General features: G+C 35.9%; 2 protein-coding genes across 4 annotated transcripts in view; one reads left to right on the forward strand and one right to left on the reverse strand.

Annotated features, from left to right (window-relative positions):
- Window positions 1–69: 69 nt before the first annotated feature.
- Window positions 70–24,232, reverse strand: LOC131956109 (uncharacterized). 3 transcript variants are annotated; one of them, XM_059320523.1, is made up of 13 exons: window positions 24,181–24,232; window positions 16,633–16,802; window positions 16,276–16,394; window positions 9,834–9,969; window positions 8,421–8,582; window positions 7,699–7,868; window positions 6,646–6,805; window positions 5,624–5,758; window positions 4,512–4,763; window positions 3,633–3,798; window positions 2,834–3,028; window positions 2,058–2,254; window positions 70–1,887 (listed from the first exon to the last, which is right to left on the reverse strand). In XM_059320523.1, exons 2-13 carry the CDS (start codon window positions 16,777–16,779, stop codon window positions 1,537–1,539), a joined length of 2,190 nt encoding a protein of 729 aa, XP_059176506.1. In that variant the 5' UTR covers window positions 16,780–16,802; window positions 24,181–24,232; the 3' UTR covers window positions 70–1,536. The 3 variants fall into 3 exon arrangements, with proteins under 3 accessions (XP_059176506.1, XP_059176508.1, XP_059176507.1); XM_059320525.1 differs by lacking the exons at window positions 16,633–16,802; window positions 24,181–24,232 and having other exon boundaries at window positions 9,834–9,986; window positions 16,276–16,344; XM_059320524.1 differs by lacking the exons at window positions 16,276–16,394; window positions 16,633–16,802; window positions 24,181–24,232 and adding an exon at window positions 10,090–10,136.
- LOC131956108 (baculoviral IAP repeat-containing protein 2) overlaps window positions 12,360–24,607 on the forward strand; it is a 42,252-nt gene continuing 30,004 nt past the window's right edge. Inside the window, exon 1 of the mRNA XM_059320518.1 lies at window positions 12,360–12,484. The gene's annotated coding sequence lies outside the window, so the exon portion shown is untranslated. The remainder of the gene's footprint in view (window positions 12,485–24,607) is intronic.

Consider the following 24,607-nt stretch of genomic DNA (forward strand, 5'->3'; position numbering starts at 1 on the left):
ACAAAATGGAATGTGATTCAAGTTTAGTATAGTGAAAATCACAATATTTTCATACATTTTCTTTAAAAGCTTTCACTGGCCATATACTAAATGAAGAAAAAAATATCTTAAAAAATGACTAGTTTTCATAGATCTCTTTGAAGAAGCTCAAGGTTTACAAAAAAAAAAGATCCTAGAATATCTATACTTTGTTGTCAATTTTAGATTGAATGATGTGAGATAAAAACTTAACTTTTAATTATAATGCTTAGTAGCTGAACAAAAAAAAACAGGAACTTTATTATAAATTTCCTAAAGTTCCATTGGTACAGTTTACACAAATTTACAAACAACTTGTCCAAACAAATTATATTTTATGTCACAAAATATATAATTTAAAAAAAAAAGGTATGAAGGAAAGGAATCTGCAAAAAAAAATTACATTAGACCAATCAAAGAGTCCACTTGCAAAATCTAGTGTCATCGTTTAAATGAGTTCTTTATATAAGCTGTAGTTAATAAACTACAGCATTACAACAGTTTTGCTCTAAAAGATCTATTTTTAAATAAATCTCTTAGCAGTAAAAATAATTGAAAATTGTTTATTACATATTACTAAGTATGTCAGTTTACCTCAATTGTGACCCACTTCTATACAAGTGTTTTTATAAAGCATTACAGATAAATTAGTTTCAGATTAAAAACATCAACTTATTACTAGAAAATAAATAAATTATTTAAATAAATGGGATGATCACAAGCATTAGCAATAGTGAAACTGGGTGAACTTCATGAAAATATTTATATCTGAGAATGGACCATAGTCTAATTAAGTGGCCAAAAGTTGTTTAAAGTTAACCAATTTTGTTGTAAGAAAATATTTTTCAATTAGTTGGGAGCTTAACCTTATTAAAAAAATTGAACCAAATTTTTAAAATTAAAATGTCATGTTTTTACAACTTAAATATTACATCTTATCAATACCTTAATATTTAAAAGTAAAATTAAAACAATAAAAACATAAATAATAAAATTTCAAATGCACTAAAAATAAACATAATTTGTCTTTAGATATATTAGTAAAAATAAAAAAGTTCATCCATACTGAAATCTCTTCTAAAGACAATTTATGTTTATTGTTATAAAGTTTTAAACCTGTTTCATTACAAAATAAATTCATGTGGATTTTCTGTCAAGTTAAATGTAAAACAATGCCCAAATAATATTTACATGATTGGAATTTCTTAGCTTGGAGGATCTTTGTATTTAAAAAAATAACACAAAAACTTGGCACAACCTCTTCACATTGTAACACACACTGAAGCCACCCTCCCTGAACTTTCCAAAGACTAGATACAAAGTTTTGCTTCCAGTTCCACTAGGCACAAAGTTTTGCTTCCTATTCCAAAATAGCATTTACATATTTACATCATGGAAAAAAATAAAGCCAGCTTTGCTCTGATGATTTACCCATATGAACAGACCAGGAAGGAGATAATAAACAGCTCCTCAAGTTGCTAACAAGACTACTTCAATGACCACTGTCCACTTGTTAGGTCACGTATCAATATCCAGCAAATATTTTTTCACAACAAAAGGTAACGGCAGTTGGTCCACTCGACTGGCCAGCTTAAGGTCAAGCGACTTGTAAATAGCCACCCTGGAGAGTTCTTTCAGTGACCTTGGGTTGTCACTCATCAAGGTCACCAGGGTCAGTAGGTCAGTGCTGCCATCGCAGAGTGTCGAGATGGAGCCGGTGGAGTTGAGGAACCGGCAGTGCTGCAGGTGGATGGCACTTCTGGTGGAGCTGAGACATTGGTGGAGCGTTGTGTGATCCATTGTCTTGTAAAACAGGGCCAAAATGTTCTGTAGGGACTTGTTGGTTCTCAGATTTTCTTTATCTTTAACCTGTGGTGATTTAAGACCCAAGGAATTGTTATGTAATAGGAATCAAGTTCTAGAAAATATATCTATATCTGAGTTTTTGTGTCTTTAATTAGTGCTATGATAATCACCAAAAAATGACAGCCTAATATAGAATAGATTGTACTAAATGATTTAAATTAGAAAAATGTTACCTCATGAATAAAATGGACAAGGGGTTGAGTTGGAAGTTTCTTGAGAAAAATTGAGCTCTGGCAGTGACAGATGATTGGCTCGGCTGGGTAGGGTTGAAGGTCAGGGTCAGCCCCCCACTGGAGCAGGGTCTGGAGCCACCTGTGGATCAGCAGGAACTCCATGTCCGTACTGGCCAAACTGACCAGCTTAACAAATTCTGAAAGTGTTTGCAGAAGATATTAAAAGTTGTCACACACAGCCAAACTTGACGATCGGCCATACTTGACCACTGGTCACCCATAACAACTCCCACATATGGCCACTCTGTAGGATCACTTGCCAACCATAACCAGCTGTCACACGTAACCACTGACCCACATAAGACAACTGCCCACATAAATGACATTCGGCCATGAATCACCACATACAACTAATCACCCACTGTTGCCTTTGTTTATCATCAAGTATCCTAAGTTAAAGGGGACAGAGTGGTCTAGCGGTAGAGAGCTGGACTGCTAACCCGTAAATCTTGGGTTCAAGTCAGTAGACCGTCCCTGAGTCCACACAACTCTGATGGGTACCTAACCCACGTTAGGGAAAGTAAAGGCGGCTGGGCATAGTGCTGACCACACTATCTTCATATGCCGAGGTCACAGAAACAAGTGAACTCTACTTCACTTGCCCTATAGACCGTCAGGTTTGAAAATGGAACTTTACTTATCCTAAGTTAAAATTCTGAATAAAATTACTGACAGTGTCAACAAGAATTTAACAAAGAACACGCATCAAACTTCACCCATCAAGCCATTGCCTTGTCCGCCCCTCAGATGTTGACAAAGCTTACTACACGTGTAGTTTGGCTCCAGCCCGTGCTGTAAGAAAACACGCAGCACATCATTCATGACCTCCCCAAACTTTTCTCTCAGGGCCTGGTCGTCACTGGTGTTGTGGGCTAGTGTGTTCTCAAGGCAGCGGGAACAAATGGCAGCAACTGTCAAAATAACAACAGAAATTGTCAAAAAACATCAGATTGTCAAAACAACAGAAATTGTCAAAAAACATCAGATTGTCAAAATAACAACAGAAATTGTCAAAAAACATCAGAAACTGTCAAAATAACAACAGAAACTGTCAAAAAATATCAGAAACTGTCAAAAACATCAGAAACAGTCAAAATAACAGAAGCTGTCGAAAAACATCAGAAACTGTCAAAAAGCATCAGAAACTATGAACAAATGAATGTTTTTATAGTTTTATTTTGGTGTTTAAACTTTCTGTTTTTTTTATAAGATTGTGATAGTGTTAAGATGGAAATCCAAAATAATTGCTTAAGTGTTGGTTACACTATAACAACAATGAACAAGTTAACCCAATTAACTTTACATAGTCATTAACACCATTATTGAGTTTATAACTAACTGTTGATGCTTTTCAATGAAATTTTCATTTTTATTCCACATCAACTGCACCTCACAAAACTAAACAATAAGAAACGTTACAATAATTTCATTACATATTTATTTATAATTTACATCACTGCCCAGTGAAAGTTGTGTACTCAAAGAATGAATAAAGCACAGATAAAGGAAACATACGTAGGGTGTACGCTGTTCTCTGGCCGCCGTCAGTAAAGTTGGGCTGGGCGCCATGTTGGAGCAGCACCTCCACAGCAGCCACCACGTGTGGGTGCTGACAGCAGATGTTGGACATGTCGTCATACAGCAGGAGGTGCAGCATCAAGGTCAGGGGGGTGTGGCCACTCTAGGAATACAAGGTCAGAATCAAGGTCAGGGGGGTGTGGCCACTCTAGGAATACAAGGTCAGGGGTGTGGCCTCTCTGAGAATACAAGGTCAGGGGTGTGGCCTCTCTGAGAATACAAGGTCAGGGGTGTGGCCTCTCTGAGAATACAAGGTCAGGGGTGTGGCCTCTATGAGAATACAAGGTCAGGGGTGTGGCCATCCTGAGAATACAGGGTCAGGGGTGTGGCCAGTCTATAAATACAGAATCAAGGTCAGGGGGTGTGGCCACTCAGGAATACAAGGTCAACATCAAGGTCAGGGGGTGTGGCCACTCAGGAATACAAGGTCAACATCAAGGTCAGGGGGTGTGGCCACTCAGGAATACAAGGTCAACATCAAGGTCAGGGGTGTGGCCACTCAGGAATACAAGGTCAACATCAAAGTCAGGGGTGTGGCTCACTAGGGATACAAGGTCAACATCAAGGTCAGGGGGTGCGGCCACTCAAGGAATACAAGGTCAACATTAGTGTTAAAGGGGGGAGGCTGCTAGGGATTCAATACTCATGACCCAATGTGTGCTACTGAAGGTGACTTGCTAGTGAATATGACTGAGTGCATATGACTGTTTAGCTAGATGAGGAAGTAAATTATCAAAGATTTGATGAAATTTAATAGAAAAACTGCATCAAGTCCACATTTCAATCTACTTGAGTTAAGAGACCAACTGTACTCACATGACATGTGAAGGAGGGATCTGCCCCAAACTGCAGCAAGACATCCAGCGCCTGCGTCAGGACCTGGTAGTTGTGTCTGTACTCATGTATGAACCTGTCGGGCTGGGACGTGCTCACACACTCACACGGCTCAAACCTGTTGACCGCCTTCAGCCCAATGTGCAGCAGGCGACTGAGTGGGGTCAGTCTGGCACTGTTCAGCAGGGTGGGGTCGGCGTTAAACTCCAGCAGTAGCCGCAGGGCAGCCAGTACCTGGGACAAAGCTTTACATCAAGTCTGTGTGTGAGTTTCTCATTCGGTTGGCAACAGGGTTACATTATCTCATCAATACAGCACAACAATATCAACACATCTCAACAATATCAGCACATCTGAACAATATCAACACATCACAACATCAACACATCACAACAACATCAACACATCTCAACAATATCAACACATCTCAACAACATCAACATAACACAAAAATATAGACAAATCTTAACAATAACAAATCTCAACAATATTGACAAATTTCAATAATATCAACACATCTGAACAATACACAAAAAGGAACAAATATGACAATTAACAAATTCTAAGACAAATGATAAATTTTTAAAACCACAAAATCAACAAATATTACCAAAAAAATAAAAATAAAGAACTATACCAAGAACAATGACACCTAAAACAACATAAACATATTTTAATATACGCATAAACACATGAGTATAAGCAAATGTTGAACTATGCTCAACAAAATGTGTCATTGAAAATCTATACTTAGTGATTCCTTTCCTTTTTAAATCTATTAATCCCCTCATGTGCTGATGATATATTTAGGGTATGGTGTGGTCTAACAGTAGAGAGCATGCTTGCTAAGTCAACAGGTTGAGTACCATACCACTAGACTTAAGACTGTCCCCTTACCAACCTGCCCCTAATATCACACACTGTGTGATGTACCAGGACCCAAGACTTAAGACTTTATAAACCTTATAAACCTGCCCTTAATATCTCAAACAGTCTCTGTGATGTACCAGGAAACTAAGCAAAAACCCTGAGAAACCCAGGGGTTTACCATATAAACTATGAGAGAGTTAGGGAAACAACATAAGATTTAGTACCTGTGACTGGTAGCTGTCTTGTAGCTGTACCCTGGGGGTCTGTCTCTGGGGGTCCACGTAGTTCCCTCCTGTGTAGGAGACGTGGGACACCAGCATGTGTAGGGCTGTCTCACCAAGCTGTGTGTAGGCGTTCACCTTAACAAACACATTAGTGGGTAGGCATTAACACAGGCATTAACATAGGTATAAACACATTAGTGTGTAGGCATTAACACAGGCATTAACATAGGTATAAACACATTAGTGTGTAGGCATTAACACAGGCATTAACATAGGTATAAACACATTAGTGTGTAGGCATTAACACAGTGTGTAGGCATTAACACAGTGTGTAGGCATTAACACAGTTTGTATGCATTAACACAGACATAAACACATTAGTGTGTAGACACTAACACAGTATGTAGACATTAACACAGTGTGTAGGCATTGACACAGTGGGTAGACATTAACAAAGTGTCTAGGCATTTACCTTAAAAGACATGTTAATGTGTAGGCATAAATACATTAGTGTGTAGGCATTCACCTTGACAAAATAATTAACTCGTGGGCATTCACTTTGATAAACACACAAGTGTGAAGGCATTTGCATTAACCACATTTTTATTCAAAAAGTTGTTAATAATACTATCCAGAAAAAGCAGATTTTCAAAAATATGTAGTTCACTATGAAAGTCAACTAATTTAATAATATATTTAAATATTTAAAACTTGTGTTCCATAAACATCCATTTCAATTTTAAGTAAGAAAATTGTTTTAAGTCTCAGCAAGTTTAAAAACTATTTTCTAGGAAAATTGATCAACTGTTTCAGAGAAATCCGCTTTTCTTTTCTCAAAAAGTTCACTTATGATCCTGGAGTTTTTACAGAAAAGCTATGTTTACAGGTCGTCTATTTGTACAATTTTTATGTTCTGTCTTTTCATCCACACTAGAAATCACAACTCCACTCCCAAATGATGGCACGCTACAGCCAACAACCCCATACCCCCCCCCCCCCCAACTTTACCCCAGTTAACCTACCTCCTGCTCTATCCCTGTAGTCAGCAGGTACTTGGTCGTGTCGTAGATGGTGAACAGCCCGTCAATGTTCTGCCTGTACAGTCGGTGCAGGGCTGTCTCCTGGATGCTCTCTGACCTCATGTGGACGTCTGCTCCAGCGTCCAGCAAAATCTTGGAACACCTAGAAACATCACATACAATGTTACAAGACCTAGAAACATCACATACAATGTTACAACATCTAAAACAGCATTTCCATTTAAATATGCTGTCACCATACTCTGTTTACAATTTCAAAACCATAGTACAATGATATGATAGATATATTTTAAGTGTTTTTTAACATTAAATAATGTTGAGTTGCAGTCAGTACATGAGACTGTTCTTGATTTCTTGCTATGTAGCAGACCTTCTTTACTTGTAACAATGGCATGTGTGACCCTCTACCTCAGATGTATCTTACCTTTGATACATGATATCCTTACCCTCAATATAAACAAGGCCAGGGTACTGACAACTCTACAAGCCTTTAAATACACCCTACATTACCAGCATTTTGTTTTTGTTCAACTTTGGTTTAAACGTATTAATTTTTTTAATCTTCATTTTTGAAGTGAACACACACTGTTATTAAAGTTTAATGTTTTATCTTACTATAAATAACACAGATTTTCAACTAACCAACATTTATTAAAATTGGTTTGATCTTTTTTCTTCTTCTTCGGTTCTTAATTTTAGAGTTAGAAGGGATTACTTCCAACACAATTAAGTTTACGTGTCAACTGGTTATGCGCCATTTAGGTCGTTGACTCCTATTTCAGCCTGCTTTTCTTTTTGAATTTGCTTCCATAGCCTTTGTCCAACCAAGAACAAACTACAAGGCGGCAAAAGTTGTTTGATTTTGGAGTTGCCTTTCCTAGATGAGTGGCTGTCCCCAGCTATCGAGCCTCTGGGGTTTGAATTTGGGACTTATCCGTTCAACATCCGAGCTTAACCGACGGACCATGACGACCTCCTTTGGTTTGCTGTTTATTGTTTTTTTAGTCTCATACATTAAAAATAACACAGACTTACGTTTCACCCCAGGGCACAGCCGCCAATAAAGGCGTGTCCCCATTCATATAAATGTTTAAGCTGTCTGGATACATGTCCACAAAGTAGCGGATGCACTTGGATGACCCTTCTTGACAAGCGTACATCAGCAGCTCATGTGGTGATTTGACATCTTCATGTTTTAAGATTGTCTACAGCGAAAGAAAGATCTGACTCTTACAAATTATTTTTATATCTGCTTATATAAGAGATATTAAGTTAACTGCATTTACATAAAGCAAAAAAAAATTAGGCTTCGTAAATATTTTTTTCTAATTTTATAACTCAGCCCAATCTAACTATTTTTTATAACTGACATGTCTTTGAGGGGAAGTAAGTTAGCTCCCAATCAGGGGAGGTAATCAAAAAACTTACAATAAACTTTGACTTGATAATGAGACAGTGGTCAAATGGTGGAGCATACAATTGCTAATCTGAAGTCTCAACTTCGAATCCAGGGTTCATATAAGTAGTACATCCTTGAGTCCACCTCACTCTGATGGGTACCTGACTCACGTTAGGGATAGTAAAGTCAGCTGGGCATTGAGCTGACCACACTATCCCTTCATATGCTGAGGTCACTGAAACAGATGAACTCTACTTCGCCTGCCCCATGGACAGTCAGGTTCAAAAGCATAGTATCTCTATTATACTATGACTTGATGAAAACCCAAAGAAAAATTATTTCTGTATACTGTTACTACCTGAACACAGGCGAGGTGATCACACTGGATGGCACATTGGACAGGTGTCATCCTGTGTGTCTTACACAGGTAGACTGGGTGTGGGGACATGCTGAAGAATGAGCTCTCATAGTTGATGGGCAGGTGAGGCTCAGGGTAACACATGCCTTTCTTTACACCAGTCTGGTAATAAGATTAAATAATTATTTAATAATAGAAATAATTATTTCATAAATAGAAATATTTATTTAATTAATAAAAATTTAAAAAAAAATTATTTAATAAATTGAAATAATTATTTAATAAATAGAAATAATTATTTAATAAATAGAAATAATTATTTAATAAATAGAAATAATTATTTAATAAATAGAAATAATTATTTAATAAATAGAAATAATTATTTAATAAATAGAAATAATTATTTCATAAATAGAAATAATTATTTCATAAATAGAAATAATTATTTCATAAATAGAAATAATTATTTAATAAATAGAAATAATTATTTAATAAATAGAAATAATTATTTAATAAATAGAAATAATTATTTCATATATAGAAATAATTATTTCATAAATAGAAATAATTATTTCATAAATAGAAATAATTATTTAATAAATAGAAATAATTATTTCATAAATAGAAATAATTATTTAATAAATAGAAATAATTATTTAATAAATAGAAATAATTATTTAATAAATAGAAATAATTATTTAATAAATAGAAATAATTATTTCATAAATAGAAATAATTATTTCATATATAGAAATAATTATTTCATAAATAGAAATAATTATTTCATAAATAGAAATAATTATTTAATAAATAGAAATAATTATTTCATAAATAGAAATAATTATTTCATAAATAGAAATAATTATTTCATAAATAGAAATAATTATTTAATAAATAGAAATAATTATTTAATAAAAAGAAATAATTATTTAATAAATAGAAATAATTATTTAAAAAATGGAAATAATTATTTCATAAATAGAAATAATTATTTAATAAATAGAAATAATTATTTAATAAATAGAAATAAGTATTTCATAAATAGAAATAATTATTTCATAAATAGAAATAAATATTTTATAAATAGAACTTATCTTTTATTTAATTGTGAATAATTGTTTAGCAGCAGATTTTTTTAAAAGCAGGATTTCTTGTAGTTAATTTTTTAACAAATCTAATTTTAAATTTTTTATAGTCGGCTACGTTCTGTTTTTATTGTAAAGTTGTTTTTTTTCTCAATAGTTTATTGTTTTAAAAAAAAATCAGTTTTCACTTTGTGACATTCTTTACTATCATGCCTGCACTATCATTCTTATTAATTGACATCAGAAAAAAGCAACACAGATAACATGCAACACACTCTGCACAATGTTACTTTATTTTAAACAAATTTATTCTTTTTTTATTCATCACCTTAGCTCCCAGCTGAATGAGCAGCTGCAGGACATGGTTGTCTCCCATGTAAGCTGCCAGACTGACAGGTGGGCTACAGTCATACCTGTCTGGGTCCCAGCTGTGGGTCAGCAGGTAGTGGATGACTGGTCTACATCTATCAACAGAAAGTACCTAAGCAGTAGTTGTACAATTTAATTTTTATTTAAATGTGTAAAAAAAAATTGAGTGCAAACTATGTAATGCAAATTATCAAGAAAAATTATTTTTTTATTACTAGACACAAGTTACTCCCCAGTTTTGCTGAATAAAATTAAATGCCAGTTAACCCTTCTAGTTTTTATAAAGATAGCGCTAATATATAGATCTAACAGTTTTCAAGAATAAGCATGATGTCATTTTTAAATAATAAATTTCCGAAAAAGGCTAATTTTCGTGGAAGGGGGGAGGGGGCAAAGTCAATGTTTATAGGCTTTAAGGGATAATAATAACATGCATTTTTTAAAAAAGAAAATCGAGACACGTAATAGGGCATTCCCGACAATTGCGTGTAGCCTAAGGGAATTCCTCGTACGTGTAACGATCGGGTCTAAATATAACTGTTAGCATGCGCTTCCTGTGAGGCACGTCAATGGACGCCACGTGCTGCCTCGAGGACAGCTAATCTGTTTCGTAACATTTAACAATAATTGATAACATAGGTCAAAGACTCTTCATTTTGTGGGAAATTGTGAGATTTCGATGGAAACCTGATGATATATTACATGATATATTAATTTTGATAAAATTATTGACAATAATTAGAGCCCGGTTCGTAATACTTGGAAAGATTTGCTCATGAAAACGTGGTTTAGTATTCTAGATCTGGATTTAATTTCTAAAACGTATCGACAACATTCAACAAGGGATACAACATGAGGCTTCTAAACAAGAATATAATGTAAGCATTGGTATTCACCCATACACAACTTTATGAGGATTTGTGTATAAGCCTATATAGATCTAGTAACTGAGTGGGGGAGGGGAGAGCAATTATTTTAAGCACGTCTTTCCATGAAACTAGACAAGCTGGAAGGCCACGTAACAGCACTCCCTGTGGTTTCAGGCTCTGTATGATTGGCGTATAAAATATCAGTCAAATGACGTCAAGCCACCGTCCCCTCCCATTCTATAATAAGGGCGTAATTAGCTTGAATATTATCCAGATACGGACGTCACAAATGTAGAGATTATGGTTCACCTACCACACTCAGTGGCGTAGCGAGGTCGGGTGTCACCCGGTGCAGCACTTAATGATGTCACCCCCAGAGGCGTAGCGACCCTTCTCGGGGACAAACCTCCTCAAACTTTCGATTTGCACCCCCCCCCCCCCCTCAAATTTTTCTCTATATATTTTGCTATTTTTTGCCTTGGTGTCAACCCCCTAAATGGTGTCACCCGTTGTGGTCCGCACCACCGCCCCCCTCCCCCCCTCGCTACGCCTCTGACCACACCCATAATAAAAAATGTTTGTCATGCTATGTTTCTTTCTTATACCAGACCCCCTCCTTGCTTATTTAATTTTGTCCCTTGAATCTCCGATCGCCGGATCTTGACTATAAAACTACTATCAGGTACAACACCAAGCCTAAAATGAAAAAAATTCACCACCACAAATACGTGACCTTAGAAGAGGGGGATAGGTTAAGCGGAATTTAACAGTCCTGAAACTTTAACACGATCTTTTAAACTTACTAAGTATTTGGATGGATGTGATTCACTGTTCATTAATGTCATTTTCACACTTTAATTGACAGCTGAAGATGACATTTGTTAAAAAACATTTGCCACTGTTGATTATAAAGACTAGATCTAAGACGCTTTATATCAAATTATTAACACTCGAACCACCTTATTTAATCCTAATAATTTTTGCCAAACAGGAAAACTAATAGGTTTTAATAGCGAGTAAAAATATTGAAGAAAATAGGCGACTTTCCAGTTCTAACCACGCATAAACTCAGCTCATGGAGCCCCCCCCCCCCCCCCGAGAATACGATGTATGATGACTTCTTTCTAGAGAAACTTGGGATCAGTGTTTCTTCTAAACGTTTTTCTCCGGGAGGGGGGGGGGGGGCGACACTGTTAAAAGCAGTGGCGTAGCGAGGTCGGGTGTCACCCCGGTGCGGCACTTAATGATGTCACCCCCAGAGGCGTAGCGACCCTTCTCGGGGACAAACTTTCAAATTTTCGATTTGCACCCCCCCCCCTCAAACTTTCAATTTGCCCCCCCCCCCCCCAACTTTCGATTTGCACCCCCCCCCCCAAAGTTTTTCTCTATGCTATTTTTCGCCTTGGTGTCACCCCCCTAAATGGTGTCACCTGGTGCGGTCCGCACCCCCTCGCTACGCCTCTGGTTAAAAGTATATATTTTCTTCTTTGAATAGTCTTTATGTCCGTCTCTCCCCCCCCCCCCCTCCTCTGAGAAAAAATGTCTGACGCAACTCCTGATCATGCCACGTAACGGATATTCCCCTCATGACACGTTTACCAATCTATAAAATACCTGAAAAAGGAAAGACTTGACCACGCAGTGCACTAAATATAGTAGTATTGAAAATGTCTCCACTGGTACTACATCTTCTACTCAAGACAACGTGAATGTTTCCAGGAGTCACCACGCGTTATCTAAGGTAAATTTAGCCGAGTTAACCCATTGTAATCGAAATGTAATAGACAGTACAGTTTTAATGCATTCCCGTTTATAATATTTTAAAGAGAAAAAGTTTGAATTCTGAACACTCCAGCCGGGCATTACGATCTGCTTATATTTAGTCGGGACTGTTGGTCTATCGCCAGATCGTGTATTTTACTGGCCGTATATCTCAATACGGCGTTATACTTGAAATAACCAAGTACTTGCGCTGGGTGGTAAGGATACAAGAAATATCGTGTTCGTCGCTGGGTTGAAAAAGATGCAATTTTTAGTTATGACGAAGTTTTTTCTTTCGCTCGGTAGCCATTTCATTCAGTGTGCATGCGCTTCAGTAGCGTAGCGAGGGCGGGGGGGGGGGGGGACATATGTCCCGGGCGCCAACCTTATGGGGCGCAAGAAATGGGTTGGAAAAATAAATTGGAAGGTTGAGGGGGTGCAAATCGAAAAGTTTGTCCCGGGAAGGGTCGCTACGCATCTGATGCGCTTAGATATAAACAGAGTTTTCTCAAAAAAATATTCGGTATGGATGGGGGAGGATGAAGGGGAGCAAATTAACTGTACATTATGGCAGACTGTTGATTTAGGACATTGTAGGGCTAGCTTGTCTTTACGGAGGATACAGAGTTAGACTTGGCGAGTATTTGCAATTTGATGAGCTTGCCGCGATAGTTTATGTGTATTGCGAGAATGACGCGGCGATGTCTCCCGCTCCTGGCAAATATCAGGCCCTTGTCTCGCTCACACGCAATTTGGGATCACACAATATATTTAGCTCCTGCAGTACAGCTCTTGAAACAAACTAAGCTCATTTTAACACCTGCTTACATTTTAAAACTAACATAAAACTCGCATCATGCATCTATAATGTATGGCCTACAAAGTTAAATTGAGACGAGTGTTTGTTTTAAAACAAACACACACAACAACGTGTAAATAAAACACCGCATTTATATTACCAATGTGAAGCAACAACTTAAAATTAAAAAGCGTGTGGTAACACTTTCTAAAGCCCTGCACCCGCCCCTCTGGAGTGTGACGTCATTCATGGACGACCCTTAATTAAAATAGCACCTATTTGGTAAGCCAACGATGAAGTAAACAGAAATATTACTTTGTATGAGTTTTTGGTTGGTAATGGTGAAAATCATTGTATCATAATATAGACCCAGAGGCGTAGCGATGGGGGGGGGGGGGCAGGGGGGTACATATGTCCCGGGCGCCGACCTACGGGGCGCCAAAATGGGTTGTAAAAACAAATTAAAATGTCATTTTAGCTGCTTTTTTTGCATTATAAATAGTTTCAGGAAGGGTGTAAATCGAAAAAGTTTGGGGGAGGGGGGGTGCAAATCAAAAGTTTGAAAAATTTGCTCCCGAGGGGAGCGCCAAATTGAAAGTTTGTCCCCGGACGCCGGGAAGGGTCGCTACGCCTCTGTATAGACCTATTTTATTACTTTGTCGTTTAAAACTTACTAATTTATCTCTCTCTCTACACTCTATACTTCGATTATTTAGGGCCTAATAATAAACATTACCGAAATTATTAAATTAATACATGATATTGAAATAGTAAACTGGTATGGTATTAAGTTTTGAGACGTCTACCAAATTTGTGTGGATTTCCACATTGGATGGGGGGGGGGTCCAGTTTTCGGTAACCATGTTACTGTGGGTCTTTTCAACAGAACTAGTATTAGTATGTTGTGGCGAGCCTATTGTCGGGAGACATTTTCACATGTCATTATTTTGTGGACTAGGTTGTAGGTTTGTATATTGTTTATCAAATTAGTGCATTAAAAAGCTAGGATGATAAAGTTTTTCTAATTGTTTTATTATTTTTATAATTTATTACTAGCCGTCCCGGCCCGGCCCTGCTCTGGCTTCTGTGAAAAACCTTTCTGTTAAAGACCATTACCTGTGTGTTTATTAATCATCATAAACCCGGCATTGCCCACCCAAACCACAACCAACCAAAACCTAAACAACAAAACGCAAACATAACGCTAACACAATTACAAATACAAACGAAAACAAAAAGCTAACAACAAACCCAACCACAAACACCAATACCAACACAAAGAAAAAACAAACAAAAAAGCAAACGAAAACAAAAACCTAACAACAAACCCAACCACAACCACAAACACCAATACGAACACAAAGAAAAAAAAACGAAAAAGCAAACGAAAACAAACCAAATCCAAACGCAAAACCAACCACAAACACAAACCCAAAGAAAAAAAACACAAATGAAAAAGCTAACGAAAACAAACCAAATCCAAACGCAAAACCAACCACAAACACAAATACAAACCCAAAGAAAAAAACACAAACGAAAACGAAAAAAGAAAGAACAAAAACGAACCAAATCAAAACGCAACCACTAACGCAAACCCAACCTAAACACAAAGAAAACACAAACGCGAACATAAACGCAAAGTGCTCACAGTCTAGCCCGGGGTGGAATCGCCTGTTTCAGCTTAATAGTACCCCAACTTATTCATAGTCTTTTGCACTCACTTAAACGAACGTAGGCGCCAAACCGAACACGGGAGGCCCGGGGCCCCAAATAGCACCCTGTCTGGGCGCCAGAGGACGCCCGGATTCGATTCACTTAAAGACTATAGTAACCTTTCTTATCCATACTCTATCGCACTGTTTAAAGCGAAATTATGCACCATAGGATAGCCCAGAGCGCCAAATTGAACCCTGGTGGGGCGCCGGCGGACGAGCCTGTTTCAATTTAATGAACAATTATAATACTCCAAGCTTAACCGTAAAATACCTACAACATTTGCACTTGATCAATCCCCGCTAATTATGTAATTATTTTTTTCCCAACACCAAAACAAAGAAATAAAAAGTAAATTCTTTTCCACTAATGCAATGTTTTATAAAGGGAAGTAATTGTGTTTTCCTAATTTATCAAAGGGAAGTAAGTGCTAAAGGACTAAATATAAATAATTTTCAGACATAATTAGAATTTTTGTAAAAGATGATATTTTTTAAAAAATTGTGTTTAATGAACATGCCGACAATTATTACTATCAGTTTGAAAAATGAAAATTATTTCCCAACACTTTCAATAGTAATTTTTTAACTCATAAATTTAGTATGTCATGGACAAACAAACTTATTACATGTTACATACAGAATTGAGCTTTATATATTAGATTTTAATATAAAGGACAGGACAGTGAAAACACAACAACACAGTTGACATTCCAGTCAGAAGCCTTATGTCTAAGGTCAATTTTTACAATGAATTCGTTGAAATTATTGATATTGTTTTTCTAGAAGGGCAGATGAGGATTAATTTGTCTGCTTTTATTAGAATTTTTTTTTTATTTAATAATTTTCAAGTCATGAGCAGCCTGTTGATTTAGTAAAAGTTAGCTTGACAAGACCGGGAATTGTAATGTTGTATATTTGTGACGTGACTTTAAGATACAAATAAATGTTCAATTTGTATCACATATCATACCATATGGACTACTATAAAAAACAATTATCACTACAATTAATCAAGTTCAATTACCTTTTAATTTTAAAGTTGTTAGTCAAAACTGCAAGGGTTGTTTTTTATGTTTGGCCTGTGAGCTACTGATTACAGCCATGCTAATTACTACAAGTTAATATACTCATTCTATTTTTATCACACATGACTTTTTCATTGAAGTTCTTCAATAGCTAATTACTACATCTACATCTGTTATCATTGCACCAAAGTTTATCACTGCTTGTTTATGGCTTATTATTTATGTGACCTACCTATAAATCACAGACAGTTGTAGCAGATCATAACCTGTACTATCATCAACCACTGTCAGCCATTTGTCTAAATTAGGTAGTGATCTTAATAGGGATAGTGTTTCTTCTGTTTTATCCTGCTGGTTTAAAAAATATGTTGACATTAGGAGTATTTAAACTTTGAGAAAATACAATAAAACCCTAAACATTTTGAACACTGGGAGAAATTTATTTTTAAATTATCAAAAAATCAAAGACAAAATAGAGAATTCTAATTTAGAATAAATTTATTATTTCATGTTTCATAAAAATAAAGACAAAATAAATGTTCATGTGTTGACAAAAATGTGGTGATTCAGCTAAAGATATTTTCATTACCTGAGTGTGACACTGGATAAGTGAGAAGACCTGAGCTGCTGTGTCTTTAAGCTCCTGAGTGGGTGGGTCTGGTTTAGAGCCCAACACCAGCCTGATGGGCCAGGTTGTCTCCACACTTTGGTACAGTGAATGCAAGTACCGAAACATTTATTGCTTCAGTCTAGCTGCATCTGAAATTTGATATGTCCATTAGTATAACTATGAGGCCGTTTATTTTAACGTTAATGTGTGCGGTGAATTTTTAGTTATTTAGCCCTAAGGCCTAACTATAAAATAAATATTAAATCATAATTATAAAATAAATTAACATAAAATTTTAAAAGCTTGTAACTGAATTAAATTTATTAGAGTAAAGCAGGGCACTTAGAGCCATGTGGAATTAGGATCCAGTCAGCACCCCACCCCCATAAAAACCTCAATAAAACTAATTAATCTACTTCTGAGGTAACAATTCTTCCTATGAAATTTATGACCCACTTGGCCCAGTAGGGAGAAGATTAAACAATTAAACCCACAGCTATTTCCTCAAAATTTCTCACCTACGTAAAACCATTGTGTGAATTTTCTTTTTCCAAGTAGACAGAACTTAGGAAACTTCACTTTGTAATAAACCACATGACTTTTTCAATGCTATTTCTCTGTTCCAATCTTCAAGCATTGGTTGCTGTACATTTTTAACACAATTTTTGTAACTACAGTTAGAATAATTTTATTTTAGTGAACTGTTTGTGTACAGTGATTGTTGATACCAAAACAAAATGGCCGACATTTTTGTGGTTTTACCATGCTATAAAGTTTATATCATTCTCAGAATAAAACTTGACTGATCAATAAAAATGATTATATTTGTTGGGTAAAAACTAAATGTACATGAATAAATTAATTTAATCCACTAGCTTGCATTTTCAGAAAAGTTACAACATTTACTCATATGTAGCTCTGGATGCCTCAAATGCAATAAAACCACCATGACCAACTTTTAATTCCTTTGTAGGTAACATGGATTGCTGCTCTTAGATCTCAGCCAACCAGAGATAGCATCTCTTATGTAATTTATGACTCTCTGGGTCCAGCAGGGAGAACAAGGGGAAATCAGTATTACTGCTCTCCCCTCATTTCTCACCTCCATGTCATGTTATGTAACTACAAGACTGTAGGCCCTATGTAGACCTACATAAATGATTGTAGGAAAAAATGTCACAGGGGGAAAAAGTCATAAATATGTATTTACATGGACTTTGTTAAATTAATACTTTTATGTATTAAGTGTAAATCAACTTACAATTAATTAAATTTAATATAAACTACATTTTAGAAATATGTGTGTAGGTTGTTTAAGTATTGTTATATTTAAAATACGTAAAAATATTTAGTATGAAGTATGTAGGTTTTAATTATTTTATATATATAATAGAATTTAGTAGAATGTTCTTGGTTTTCATCGTGTTTTTTAATTACCAACTTTAAAGTAGTGTGAAATGGCATAAAATGTAGCTAATGTGACTAGCTGTCCTCAACTGATCGCAACAATAGTTCAACCACCTGTACTGCCTACATTTATCACACTAATTACATTACAAAGCTTAGGATCAAAACAGAAAGCCAACAATGCAAAAAGGCTGTCATTGATGCAAAACGTCAACAACACACAATATATGGACAGACAAGGCTGACAGAGGAGAAGCTGACCAAGGAAAGGCCTACGTTCAAAAACTTAGGAAAGGCCTACGTTCAAAAACTTAAGCAAAACACAACGCTGTGCCTAAATAAATCTACGTTTTTAACAAAATATGTAATAAATATTTAGGTTGCTGTGTAATTTATCTTATAGTATTTCTTATTATTATTGCTATAGTATAAACCATGATGCTTTAAAAGTTTATAAATACGCTCTAAAAAAAACCACCGCCCACATTAATAAACACTCAAAATTCTACAATTCTCAACAATGAAATCAAAATATTTCTTACAAGATTTTTAGTGACCTTTTTTGTGACTTTATTTCTGTGAGTTTTTTCAGAATTTTTTTTTCCCTTTGTGACGCTTTTCCTAGCAAAAACTATTACTTTTTCTACTTTCTTCCCTGTGTATTTTTTCTGTTCTCCACATAAATAGTCTACTGGGTCCAACGGGATCTAGACTCTAGTGATAGTGGTATCATTTAATTTTAAAGTGTGTAGGCCTGCTACACACTACACAGCATTAACTATTTTGGGGTTAGAAATTAATTATTTTGGGGGTAGGGTAAAGGAGGGCGTTAAGAGCCGTGTGGTATTAAGCCCCAATCAACACCCCACCCCCACTAAACCCCCAATAACACTGCTAATCTACTTCTAAGGTAACAACCACTGCTGTTCTTTGATAACAGAGAAGCAGAGGATTCATTTTATGTAATTTATGACCCACTTGGTCCAATAGGGAGAGGATGAGACAGAATTTAATCCCACTGCTCTTTCCCTAAAATTTCTCATCTCCATAAAACCATTTTATGAACTTTTTTTCCAAATAGACATAACTTGGGAAACTTTGCTTTGTAATAAACCAAATGAGTTTTTCAAGCCCATTCTTTGTTCCTGTATTAGAGCATTGGTTGTTGTACATTTTAAACAAAAAAAAAAACAAAATGGCCGACATTTGTCCCATTTTACTATGCTATAAAGTTTTTATCATTATCAGAGTAAAACTTGACTGATCATTACCATAATGGTTTTATTTGTTAGATAATATCTAAATCTACATGAATACATTAATTTTGTCCACTAGCTTGCCTGTTTAGAAAAGTTATAACAGATACTGTTATGTGGCTCTTGAAACCCTAAGTGCAAGTTTCTCATTTATTAGACCACTGAATATGACACTGGTATAGGAATAGTTAACACAAAATGTATTAATTGTTAAACAGACTTGTGTCTAAATGATAGAAATACAATTCTAACCTGCTAAAAAGTAAAAATTCAGCCATCTGATGTTAGCAAAGTAATTTTTAAAATGGTACAGGTACTTATCACCCCTAAGGGGCAATACAGCCGACTCAGCCCCCACCTGTTACTAACCAACCATAAAACTTCTAATCTCTTTTTAGGTAACAGGAATAAATGCTCTTAGGTCTCAGCCAATCTGGGGTGGTATGTTATGTAATTTATGACCCTCATGGTCCAGCAGGGAAGTTAACAGACACATTAATACCACTGCTCCCCCCTTACAATTTCTTACCCCCATGATACCCAGCCTCCACCAGTTTCTGGCCCACTATAAAACTTCATCTCTTTGTAGGTAACATGGATTACAGTTACAGATCTCAGACAATCTGGGGTGGCATGTTATGTAATATATGACCTTCATGGTCTAGCAGGGTGGAGACCAAAGAGGAATCAGTACCACTGCTCTCCCCTCACATTTTCTCACCCCCATGATACCCAGCCCCCACCTGAATCTAACCCACCATAAAACTTCATCTCTTTGTAGGTAACATGGACTAAGTTCTTAGATCTCAGCCAACCAGAGATAGCATCTCCTTATGTAATTTATGGCCCTCAGGGTCCAGCAAGGAGAAAAAAGGGGAAACCAGTACCACTGCTCTCCCCTCACAATTTCTCACCCCCATGATACCCAGCCCCCACCTGTATCTAACCCACCATAAAACTTATCTCTTTGTAGGTAGCATGGACTTAGTTCTTAGATCTCAGCCAACCAGAGATAGCATCTCCTTATGTAATTTATAGCCCTCAGGGTCCAGCAAGGAGAAAAAAGGGGAAACCAGTACAACTGCTCTCCCTTCAACATTTCTCACCTCCATGTCATGTTATGTAATGTATAGCACACATGGCTTATCAGGGGAAAGCATTTAGGCAGATTAGTTAGTACCACCCCTTTTTACATGCAAGAATGTTAACTCTGGACAGCTACACACTAGTATACTAGCTACACACTAGGCATACTAATGTGCCTACTGTAAACTACTAGACTTTAGGGCTTAGGACCTATGTACACCTGCAATTGTATCAGTTGTAGACTGGGCCCATTGGGGCCTAGTGATAGCTAGTATCAGTTAAAGTGTGTGTACACAGCATTAACTATTTTGGGGTTAGAAATTAATTATTTTTATTGCAGAGTTAGTCTAAACTAGGAGATAATACTTATTGCCCCATTGCCCGCTCCTTTCACCCCAAATGCTGATTTTGGGTGTATGACAATAAATGTTCAATTAAACCCATTTAAAGTATATTTAATACACTTTGTTATTATTTTTATATTGTGTAAGATATGTTAGAATAATTTTGCCATATTTTCAATACTAAAAAATTCTTAGATTAGTAGAAATCTTTAAAAATGTACAGGTGCTAAAAAGTGTGGCTCTTAACGCCCTCCTTTACCCTATGGCTTTAAAGTTGCTTTAAACTTAAGTAATAGGCCTATAGTACTAAACTACTATAATATAGAATTAGGATTAGGCATATAGGCCTAGGCTAGTTAATATACAGTGAGTATAACAATATAATAGATCTATCTCTATAGCCTATAGGCCTATTATTATTTATATTTATTATATAGGGGCCTATAGTATATAAATATAGTATAACCTATCTATATTATCTATAGGCCTAATGATTAGGCCTATTATAATCTATATTCTAGATCTAGATCTAGTTTAATGTGAAAGAAGGGTGAATCATTTAATGAAATTTACTTACTGGCCTAGATCTAAACGTTTTTTATTAATTTTTTCGGTAATCTATCGTTTTAGTACGTAAAATCGCCGAGACTAGATCTAGTCTAGTAATGTGAAAAAAGGGTGACTTTATTATTAATTAATTAGGTAAATTACTTTAAAATAGGCCTAATCTATCTAATTCTAATCTAATCTAATACTTTAAAGTTTAAATATAAATTTTAGTAGGCTAATTATTTCGGTAATCTATCGTTTTGGGTACGTAAAATCGCCCGCAATTTGTAATGTGAAAAACAGGTGACTCCTTAAATTTTAATAATTATTTCACATTTTGAGGAGGATTTATGTTTTAAAAAATTCAAAAATGTTTCCTTGATTCATTTATGTACCTGTTTTTAAACAATTGAATTAAAACTTTTCCGTAATAAATGAAGACTAGCGATGTTTCCAACAGATGCAACCATGCTCATTTACTATAGCAGCCATCTTGTCTAAGTTTTATTTTTATAGAGTCCTTTCATATGACGTCACGTCCGTTCGTGATACCTACGCCCGCCGCCACAGTGGTGTACACCAGACGTAAACACAATCAGCTGTTCGCCAGCGCTGGACGTGTTCACCAACGCTGGACGTGTTCACCGTATGTAAAGAATCGCGCCCGCGGAAAAGGAAAAATACGTTAAAAAACTTGAACTCTTAGGAATTGAAGATCCTTATACTGTTATTGACAGTTTCGTAGATAATATAAATATGTGGACAAAATTTCTAAATAAAAATAAATAAAAATAGTGTTAGTAATACTGTTTGCGTTTAGAGTTAAAGTAGCCGAATCTGATCAAATGCAGTTCTCGATACTTTGTTTCAGGTAAAATAATAAACTTCATACATTTTAATTATAAAAGATAACTATTAATAAAACAAATATGCTCGACCTTCACAAATACTAATAGTAAAAGACAAAGTCAAAAGTAATAATAAGAATAATAAGATCTAATAGTAGGCCTAATACCTGGCTCCGCTGGGTAGATTCTAGAATCTACTTCTTTACTTAAATTTAATTACTTTAGATCTACATTCGATTCAAAATACACCCATAATAAATCAAAAGTAGTCATAATAGACCTAATAAAGCATTTAATTGTCTCTAAGATCTAAAATCTCGCTCTATAATCTAATCATTTTTTTAGCAAACGAAATTTTCTGAAATTGAAATAGATTGTATGACTAGACTTAGATCTAGAATCTGCTACTTAAATTAAATTGTAAAAACTTTATACAAGCATGTAGTTGATATTATTGTAGTAGAAGGCTTTAATAAATTACTAAGGCCTACCTACTTTGTTGTCTTTTTACAGCAATATGTATCTGATATTGGACTGAGTTTAATTAAATTCAAATTCATATCTAGTAATTGGTCTACTAAGTTTTTGTAGCCTAGTAGTACAATCTAGATCATACCAGCCAACAACAAATAACCACATTATTATTATTTGGTTAATGATTAGGCTAATTTTTTTTTTAAATCCACTGTTTATAAAAGAAACAAATCAAGCTAGAAACATTTTAAGTGAGATGGTTTAGAATAATAACAATGGACCCAGTCTACAATTGATACAATTGCAGGTCTACATAGGGCCTACAGTCTAGTAGTTTACAGTAGGCACCTAGTGTGTAGCTAGTATACTAGTGTGTAGCTGTCCAGAGTTAAGATTCTTAATGCCTTAATGCTTTCCCCTGATAAGCCATGTGTGCTATAAATGACATAACATGACATCGAGGTGAGAAATGTTGATGGGAGAGCAGTGGGACTTTCCCCTTTGTTCTCCCTGCTGGGCCCTGAGGGTCAAATTATATAAGAAATACTATCTCTGTGGGGCTGGGTATCGATGGTATCACGGAGGTGAGACATTTTCAGGGGAGGGCAGGGCAGACTCCTCTTTGGTTTTATTGTGGGCTAGATACAGGTGGCGGCTGGAAATCATGAGGGTTGAACGTCAGTATTAATGTGTCTGATTACTTCCCTGCTGGATTATAAGGGTCTTAAATTGTATAACATGCTACCCAGATTGGTTATTACCCATGGATTATATTAGCCGTTGTAGTGTGGGTTTTGTAGGAATTAAGTGGTCTCACGTTTGCTACAGTAGATAACCTATAATATATTACTGCATTTAATCAGCTTCGTCTACTTAAACTCTAAACGCAAACGGTATTACTAACAGTATTTTTATTTAGAAATTTCGGCCACATATTTATATTATCCACGAAACTGTCAATAACTGTATAAGGATCTTCAATTCCTAAGAGTTCAAGTTTTTTAACATATTTTTCCTTTTCCGCGGGCGCGATTCTTTACATACGGTGAACACGTCCAGTGCCCAGCACTGGTGAACACGTCCAGCGCTGGCGAACAGCTGATTGTGTTTACGTCTGATGTACACCACTGTGGCGGCGGGCGTAGGTATCACGTGATTTAGGTCACGTGTTTGCAAGGACTCTATAAGCTTTTAGTGCCAGATTCAGGGGGAAGCCACTCTATTTTACAAATGGCTGCTGTTTGTATAGTAGCAAATCTTGCTCTCAGACACTGCTGTTTAAAGTTCATTTCTGGCCTATATCGATATATTTAGCCATTGATTTAGGTGTATTATTCATTTATCTATAATATTTGACACAAAAGTATGACAATATACTTCTATTAAAGCCTTGACAATGAGGTAACGTTTTCGTACATAAATAGTTTTAAATAGCCACGGGCGATTTTACGTACCCAAAACGATTCAAACGAACGATAGATTACCATTATTTATTATTTCATATCTTTAGGAGGATTAATGTTTTTAAAGTTACAAAAACGTTTCATTAATTAAATTATGTACCTGTTTTTAAACAATTGTATTAAAACATTTTTCAGTAAAAAAATAAAGTCATAAAGACTAGCAATGTTTTCATCAGATGCAACCAAGCTCATTTACTTTACTATAGCAGCCATCTTGTTTAAGTTTTTCTTTTTGTAAAAGGGGTTTAGGGGAAACCACTCTAACTTACAGATGGCCGCTGTTTATATAAAATTTAATATAGATCTAGGTCTAGGGCAGGGGTTCCCAACCCCGTGCCCGCGGGCGCCAAGGCGCCCGCCGAACGATTCGTATGTGCCCGCCTCTCACTATTCGACAGAGACAGAATTTTTTTCATAAACATTATTCAAAGGTTGAAGGGGATGGACATCGAAAGTTTTGGGGGGGGGGGGAGGGGTGCAAATCGAAAGTTTGAGGGGGGGGGGGGTGCAAATCGAAAGTTTTGTCC

This window comes from Physella acuta, unplaced genomic scaffold (genome assembly GCF_028476545.2).
Source record: "Physella acuta isolate Inbredline_101_S28 unplaced genomic scaffold, ASM2847654v3 ptg001128l, whole genome shotgun sequence".
Taxonomy (NCBI): domain Eukaryota; kingdom Metazoa; phylum Mollusca; class Gastropoda; family Physidae; genus Physella; species Physella acuta.

What these genes read in the sequence shown, in the direction of transcription:
- LOC131956109 (XM_059320523.1), bottom strand. Translation starts at nt 16,779, where the DNA reads ATGTTTCGGTACTTGCATTCACTGTACCAAAGTGTGGAGACAACCTGG. An exon ending in TTATCCAGTGTCACACTCAG is followed by an intron (nt 16,395 to 16,632) that starts GTAATGAAAATA and finishes TTTTTAAACCAG; the next exon opens with CAGGATAAAACAGAAGAAAC. An exon ending in TTGTCCATTTTATTCATGAG is followed by an intron (nt 1,888 to 2,057) that starts GTAACATTTTTC and finishes AAATCACCACAG; the next exon opens with GTTAAAGATAAAGAAAATCT.